Raw genomic sequence first — 8756 nt, 5'->3', positions numbered from 1 at the left:
ATTGCAGCATTATTTACCATAGCTAAGATATGGAAGCAACCCAGATGTCCCTCAGTAGATGAATGGATCAAGAAAATGTGGTATATATACACAATGGAAATCTATGCCTCCATCAGAAAGAATGACATTGCCACATTTGTTAGGAAAAGGAAAGGCTTGGAAAAATTATATTAAGTGAAATAAGCTAGGCCTAAAGAAACATAGGTCCCATAGATTCCCTTATTTGCAATAACTTGTAAATGTCTGAGGGAAGCAGAAACGGTCAGATAAATCGATGTTATGCAAAATGAACCCCAAGATGAGGACTCAAATGGTTGTTCTTTCTTGCTATTGTTTCTAACATATTTATAAGATGATTTCTTTGTTGCTTTGTATGTCCCTCCCCCACGATATAACTGCTGTTTCCACTGTATTTGATGTTTGCATACTTTGTGGAGGGGAAGGGGAAAAAAACAAATGGTTTAAATAGAGATACAGGTGGACCCACTGTAAAAATGAGATGTACAAGACATTATGTTGAAAAATGAACTTTACAACTTTGGCGGGGACGGGGGAGAGGTGGGAGATGGTTAGGAATGATAAGGGGAACAAAGGAGGAGGAAACAATGCTTGATAAGAAATGTACTCATTACCTTGCTCATGTAATTACAGCCCCTCTGTACGGTATTTTCACAATAAAAATATAAAAAACCCTAAAATACCCAAACCCAAAAAACAAAACCCAAAATCATCGTTGAACTTCTGTAGTAGAACATCCATTAAAGAGGAAGTAAATTTGGTCCAAGTGTAGTGTGCACATGTATGGAAATATTACACTGTAAAACTTTCATAACATAATTTGTGGTAAGTAAAATGCAAAAAAAAATATTAAGAATCCAAACAGGTGTGGTTTGGGTGATGATATATAAAAATTAAAAAGATTGCAGACCTTTTGAGAAATTAATCTTTGGGGGTAACTCAATCCTCTAATCTTAGCTAGCTGATCATGAGGTAAAGATCTCAGGATCCTAAGTCAAAGCCATGTGGGGCAGAAAAGTCAATGACACTTTTTTTTTTTTTACTGCAAATGTGATTTACAGAGGGGTTACGGTTTCATAAGTTATGTAATGAATATATTACCTTTTCATCATTGTTACCCCCTCTCACATTTTCTACAAGTATTTTCCTTCCGTCCTACTTAGCCCCAATTTTGTATAGTTCATTTCCAACAAAGTTTCCAGTGAGCATCACTGATGAAATAATTCACTCTTTATCCCCAGTTATCTGACAAAAAATCAGAAGTGGAGGTGGGGCTGAAGTGGTAGAGAATCAGTTTTAAGAGAAAAGGCCAATGAAGAGTACAAAGCAAGCCAAACATCAGAGGCTCATAACTGTAACCTTAGTGAGCTCAGAAAACTGAAAATGAACAGAAGGAATGACAGATGTGAGAGATAAAAAGGCGCTGGAACAATGTACAAAAATGGCTCAAGTGGTAGAGCACTTGCCTTGAGCTGAAGAGCTGAGGGACAGTGCCTAGGCCCAGAGTTCAAGTCCCACAACCGACAAAAAAACAATGCAACAAAAAAGGCTCATAAATAGTCAGTGACTATAATCAAAGTACATGACATGCAGGGTAGAACTACAATATGAACCAATTAGTTGGCACAAGTACCATATCATATAAAAGTTGAGAAACATAGAACACCAGTTGATATAGAGGTGAGTCAAATATCACATAATGCTGTCTAATTTCAGTGGTGCATTTAGACACAAAAAAGACTTCATGGATAAATACTGCTATGTATAGTCAATGCCATGTATAACATTTTACTGACCCAGACCATAGTTCACTATCTATTTGTAGGTAGCTAAGAAACATCCATTGGCTGAAACTATAATACTCTATATGTTTATCTTGACACACTACCAAAAGTACTCAAATGTATTTTTGGAGGTAAAGAGAAGGAAAATCAGTTAAACATGGGCAAATAGTGGGGAATGTGTAAAATAAGCAAAGTCAGGCACTGATGTCTCATGCTTGTAGACTTAGCTACTCAGAAGGCTGAGATGTAAGCATCACATTTCAAAACCATCTTGGGCATGGTTATCTGTGAGAGTCATCTCCATTTAAAATCCTAAAAGTGAAAGATGTGGAGCTGTGGCTCAAGTGGCCTAGCACTAGCTTAGAGCAGGAAGCTCTAGGGACAATGGCCAGGCCCTAAGCTCGCCAAACCAGTGCAAAAGAAAGAAAGACAGATAAGCAAACACACTAGTGACATATATCTTCTATAACAGAGAAGAGAGTAATTCCTGTCCCTGCTTTCTTGGTTCCCAACTCTGGGCAGATACCTCAGGAAACAATAATCACAACAGCACTTTGAAAAGAATGCAAAAGATAGAGGCAATGACATTTTCTCTTGCAACAAGTATGAAATAGGCTTCTACAGTTTCTTAAAATTCTGTAGAGCCCTTTTATTTTATTTTCTCTTCTGTTCTGTTCTGTTCTTTTGAATGGTCATTTCTTAGTGACAGCCTCTACTACAGACCAAAAGCAAGGATCTGCATGTGCACAAGTGAAGCAGAATTCATCTTGGGCAAATAAAATTCTCCCATAAGGGATCATTGATAATGTCTGGTAACACCTGTATTATGAAACATATCTGATATGAAATAATGACAAAGTGCTTAAATTGAAACAATGAACACATGTCTAAATTAAGAGAGAGAGAGAGAGACAGAGAGGGAGGGAGGAAAGGTATGGGGGAGCATATGTGTGTCTTAGGGGTTGAAATCAGTATCTTTATACTGTCCTTTAGCTTTTTTGCTCAAGGTTAGTACTCTGTCACATGAGCACAGTTCTTGTTGCAACTTTTAACTGATTAATTGGATATAAAATTCTTATGGCTGGTCTGGCTTCAAACCTCAATCTTCAGATATCAGCCTCCTAATAAGATTTTAGTCATGAGTCACAAGATAAAATAATAATTTTTGAGCTGGAAAGGTAGCTCAGTGATAGAGTACTTGCCTTGCATCCATGAGGCCCTGGGTTCGATTCCTCACCACCACATAAGCAGAAAAAGCCAGAAGTGGCACTGTGGCTCAAGTGGTAGAGCCTTGAGCTGAAGAGCTGTGGGACAGCAGCCAGGCCCAGAGTTCAGGCCCCACGACTGGCAAAAAAACAAAGAATTTTTATCCAGGTCCTCAAAATGTAACTTATCTTTGATAATATATCAAAGATAACATTTACTGACTTAGGTTGTTTGTAATAACATCACTTCATTCTCTGCAATGACAGCTGGAATGGAGGAAATACAGGGATGCTGGAATAAAGTGAATAGCTTACAGACATGGAAAGGAGAAGCTACATGAAAGGAAAGCAGAGTGCTCTCTGACTAGCAGGCAGGAAATTATTCAACAATAGTTACAAGATAAAATAATGAAATTGAAAAGTTTCTCGTGCAGTAGGAATGGGAGGTCAGGGTGGAGAAGACAGAGACCATTCATGTGTACACCTTGAGTTTGCTCAGCTATTGCCCATCCTGAGAACAAAACAGTAAATGAAAAGAAAGTGATGTGCTACTTACAGCTTGTACTCTTCATGTGCAGAAGCATCATTGTTACTGGGATATGTTGCCAAAGCATAGAGAGGGAAAAACCCAGCAATGATCACATCTCCATCCATGTGTGCTCGTTGCTTCATTGTAGAAAAGCAGCTAGTGGCAGCCAAGGATCTGACAATGAGGGGAATCTGGATAAGAAAGAGTGTGAAAATCAAACAGAACATACCTGAAGCCTCTGCCAAGCTGAAGTTCTGGTTGGAACTGAAGCCCACAGTGTCATGTATGTATATTCATATAGCTTTGTATGTGTGCATATGTGTCTTTTTATTGACAGAGATATACACTGTAGTCCGTCTTTCTCTGAAAGTTCTTGTGAGTCACCAGGAAGAATGTGTAAAACTCTTCCCTTGGGCTCTGCAAATGAGGCTGTGCATCCAGGAAAAAAAAACTATTAGCTGGAAAACATGTTTGCAGATTCTCCTTCTTTACCCCAGGTGCTATGATTTCCTCCAAGACCACAGATAGTGATGCCCCAGGGATAAATTTATCTTTGATATATTTGCTCCAGCATCTGTGTCAGGAAACTGTTAGTATGAAAGCCAATTGGGGTGATGCAACTGGATTGCATCAGAGTATGCAAGGAGAAATGGCCAGAAAAAATCTATGCCAGTGATATACCAACCAAAGTTATTAGCTCATTATACCCAGAGGGTCAATTTACACACTCAATGTTTCATAACAGCCACCAAATATTATTCAGCAGTTTTCAAAAAGAATTCCCTGTGCAGAGTGCTCCACAAATGTACTCAGTTACTATTGCCTAACTAAGCTATGGTGCTAAAACCAGCAATTCCACCTCAAAATGTCAAATGCCAAAATTGAGTTGCATATTTCCATTATGAAGTTTTGCCTTCCAAAGAGTAATTTTTATTTAACTTGCTAACATTGATTAAACTATCATCATGATATACTTGTCTGAGCACATGCATAGATAAAATTCTTTATCACAATCCTTAATATTAAAACCAATGTTTGCTTTAAAAATATATTAGATCCAATTTTCCTGCAGAGACTTAAGTGGCCTTGGGTAAGAGAGTTACTTCAGGGCAGTGAATATAATCTGTTCATGGCTGCAGTATTGGGTGTACATTTTGGTACACTTGCCTTTAATCATGGCCTGGGTATCAGAAAATATGTATCATAATATAAATGAATGCCATAACAGTGTTTGGAATTAAAAGGGGAAAAGATAAACTTTCTAGTGAGATTGATACTGGTCTATTATATGTGTATATTCTTTATGTTATATATGATTTTATCACTTAATTTTTAAATTCTTGGTAGCATATATTAGATGTACAGAGGTATTATTTTGATATGTACTTGTATGCACCCAATGTGCCTCAACCTCACAAGTTAATGGCAGTGGTTAATATCATAAATGTATTTATCACCTTTTGGGGAACCTACATAAAGATTTGCTTAATGGATATATGAAAATAAATTCTCATGAATCATGTGTAAATATCATTTTCCCTTAATTCTTGGCAGAATTAGTTTTTAGTCTTCTTGATGATAGGCATTGCCACTGGAGTTAGAACATTCAGTGTTTTTTGGCTTTGCATTTCTTTACTCCAAGGACGTGGAGGATATCTTTGTGTACTTTTGTTAGCCATTTATACTACTGATCTTGAGAATTTTCTTTAAATTCATTTTCAAATTTGTTACTTAGCTTGTTGATTCCTTAGGAGTTTGGTGTTCTGTGCTTGCAGTAGATTCTGGATATTCATCCCTTGCCATATGTTTAGTTTGCAAATTCTGTAGGCCATATATTCAGTCTACTGAATGTTTACATTGTTGTGCCAATGGTTTTTAGTTTGATATTATCCCATTTGTCAGTTCTTGCTCTTATTTGATGAGCTATGCGAAGTTTTAATCAGAAAGTTACTGCCTATACAAAATTTTTTATTGTTTTTGTTTTCTGTATTATAGTGCTTTAAGTTTTAGCTTCTAATACCTTAGAGCTTGAAAAGCAAGAATCACTGATCACTTACAATGTAGGTCTTTCTGTAATTTATGGGCATAGTGCCCAGGAGAAGATGGTTGCAAGTATGGTGATGGAGAAAGAAACTCTATGAGTGGAAAGGTTTAGCCAACATATGACCTGGCTGTGTGTGTACACATGTGGGGCCTTTGCTGTAGAGCAGTGGAGAGAGTGGACATCCTTGTCTCATTCCTGAGTTAAGAGGAAATGGCTTTAGTTTTTCACCATTAAGTACAATGCTGGATGTAGGTTTGTCATATACAGCCTTTATTGTATTGAGGAATGTTCCATGGATTACTAATTTTTCCAGAACTTTCATCATAAAGGGGTGTTGGATCTTGTCAAATGCTTTTTCTGCATCTATTGAGATAACCATGTGGTTCTTATCCTTGCTCCTGTTGATGTGATGAATTATCTTAATTGATTTGCATATATTGAACGAGCTGTGCATCCCTGAAATGAATCCTGTTTGATCGTGGTGTATGATTTTTTGGATGAATTGTTGAAGTCGATTGGCCAAAATTTTGTTGAGAAGTTTTGCATCAATGTTTATCAAAGATATGGGTCCATAGTTTTCTTTCTTTGATGAGTCCCTGCCTGGTTTTGGGATGAGGGTTATGATGGCTTCATAGAATGAGTACAGTAGTGAACTTTCTCTTTCAATTTCATTGAAGAGTTGGAGGAGTATTTGTGTGAGCTCTGCTTTGAAGTCCTTGTACAATTCCGCTGTAAAACCATCTGGTCCTGGGCTTTTCTTTGATAGGAGGTCATTTATTGCTGTTTCTATTTCAATACTTGATATGGACCTGTTAAGATGTTTTAACTCATCTTGTTTTACTTTTGGCATGTCAATATTTGCTAGGAAAAGGTCCATTTCTGCCAAGTTCTCAAACTTATTAGCATAAAGATTTTAGAAATATTACCTTATAATGTTCTGAATCTTGATTGTTTCTGTGGTGATGTTTCCATTCTCATCTCGGAGTTTATTTATTTGGCTGTGTTCTCTTCTTTTTCTGATAAGATTTGCTAAGGGTCTGTCAATTTTGTTAAGTTTTTCGAAGAACCAACTCTTTGTTTTATTGATTCTTTCTATGGTTTTAGCTTTATTTTTCTACAAGTAGTTAACCAATTTTGCCACCACCATTTACTGAAGAGGCTGTCTTTCTTCCATTCTATTTTTTTTTAGCTCCCTTATCAAAGATTAGATGGCTATAGGTCTGTAGGTTCATTTCTGGGTTTTCAATTCTATTCCATTGGTCCTGAGGTCTGTTCTTGTGCCAGTACAAAGTTATTTTTGATGACTATGGCTTTGTAGTAGAGTTTGAAGTTTGGTATTGATATTCCTCCAGCACCGTTCTTTCTGTTGAGGATAGTTTTTGCTATTTGGGGTCTTTTATTGCTCCATATGAATTTTAGATGGCCTCTTCTATTTCCTTGAAGAATGAGGTTGGAATATTGATAGATATCACATTGAATTTGTAGATAGCCTTGGAAAGTATTTCCATTTTCACGATGTTCATCTTTCCAATCCAGGAGCATGGGAGTTTTTGCCACTTTCTAAGTTCTGTTTTGATTTCCTTTTTCAAGTTTTTAAAGTTTTCATCATATAGGTCCTTCACTTCTTTGGTTAATTCCTAGGTATTTTATTTTTTCTGGGGCTATTACGAATGGAGTTGTTTTCCTAATTTCAGCCACACTTTTCTCATTGTTGACATACAGAAAAGCCATTTATTTTTGAGGGTTAATTTTATACCCTGCTACTCTGCCAAAGTTTTGAATCAGCTTGAGTAATTTGGGAGTGGAATCTATGGGATTCTTTAAATACAAGATCATATCATCTGCAAAGAGGGAGAGTTTTACTTCTTCTTTCCCTATTTGGATCCCCTTTATGTCTGCATCTTGTCTTATTGCTGTAGCTAGGCATTCTAATACTAGATTGAAGAGAAGTGGAGAGAGTGGACATCCTAGTCTTGTTCCTGAGTTAAGAGGAAATGGCTTTAGTTTTTCACCACTAAGTATAATGCTGGCTGTACTTTTGGCATATACAGCCATTTTTGTACTGAGAAATGTTCCATGGATTACTAATATTTCCAGAACCTTCATCATAAAGGGGTGTTCGATCTTGTCTGCATATATTTTTTTCTGCATCTTTTGAGATAACCATGTGGTTCTTATCCTTGCTTCTGTTGATGTGATGAATTATATTAATTGAATTGCATTTATTGAACCAGCTTTCATTCCTGAAATGAATCCTGTTTGATCGTGGTGTATGATTTTTTGGATGAGTTGTTGATTGGCCAAAATTTTGTTGAGAAGTTTTGCATCAATGTTCATCAAAGAGATGGGTCTATAGTTCTCTTTCTTTGATGAGTCCTTGCCTGGTTTTGGGATGAGGGTGATGATAACTTCATAGAATGAGTTTGGTAGTGAACTTTCTCTTTCTATTTCATTGAAGAGTTGGAGGAGTATTGTATTGGTGTGAACTCTGCTTTGAAGTCCTTGTAGAATTCTGCTGTAAAATCATCTGGTGTTGGACTTTTCTTAGTTGGGAGGTCTCTTATTGCTGATTCTATTTCAATGCTTGATATGGGCCTGTTAAGATGGTTCAACTCATCTTGGTTTTCTTTTGGCATGTCAATATTTGCTAGGAAAAGGTCCATTTCTGTCAAGTTCTCGAACTTATTAGCATAAACTTTTGAAACATATTCCCTTATATTGTTCTGAATCTTGATTGTTTCTATGCTGATGTTTCCATTCTCATCTCTGAGTTTATTTATTTGGGTGTGTTCTCTTCTTTTTCTGATAAGATTTGCTAAGTGTCTGTCAATTTTGTTAATTTTTTCAAAGAACCAACTCTTTGTTTTGTTGATTCTTTCCATTATTTTTTTGGATTCTAATTCATTTTATCCTGATTTTATTATCATTATTTCTTTCCATCTACTCTGTTGGGGTTTATCTTGCTGCTCTTTTTCAATGAGGTTCAGATGTCTCATTATATTGTTGGTTTCAGATCTTTCCAATTTATTGATGTAGGAACTCAGAGCTATAAACTTGCCTCTGAGTACTGCCTTTGCTGTGTCCCAGAGGAGTTGGTAGTTTGTGTGCTCATTTTTGTTGAATATCATGAACATTTGAATTTCATTTCTAATCTCTTCCATGACCCACTCGTGATT

The 8756-nt window shown here is 36.6% G+C and overlaps 1 protein-coding gene across 1 annotated transcript in view; it reads right to left on the bottom strand.

Annotated features, from left to right (window-relative positions):
• Positions 1-3679, bottom strand: part of LOC105992195 (vomeronasal type-2 receptor 116-like) — an 18520-nt gene extending 14841 nt beyond the window's left edge. Inside the window, exon 1 of the mRNA XM_013025017.1 lies at positions 3564-3679. Coding sequence (XP_012880471.1) covers positions 3564-3679 — 116 coding nt within the window. The remainder of the gene's footprint in view (positions 1-3563) is intronic.
• Between the last annotated feature and the right edge of the window lie 5077 nt (positions 3680-8756).

Source organism: Dipodomys ordii, unplaced genomic scaffold (genome assembly GCF_000151885.1).
Source record: "Dipodomys ordii isolate 6190 unplaced genomic scaffold, Dord_2.0 Scaffold81, whole genome shotgun sequence".
In the NCBI taxonomy this organism is placed as follows: Eukaryota; Metazoa; Chordata; class Mammalia; order Rodentia; family Heteromyidae; genus Dipodomys; species Dipodomys ordii.
This window is presented reverse-complemented; position numbering and strand designations above follow the sequence as displayed.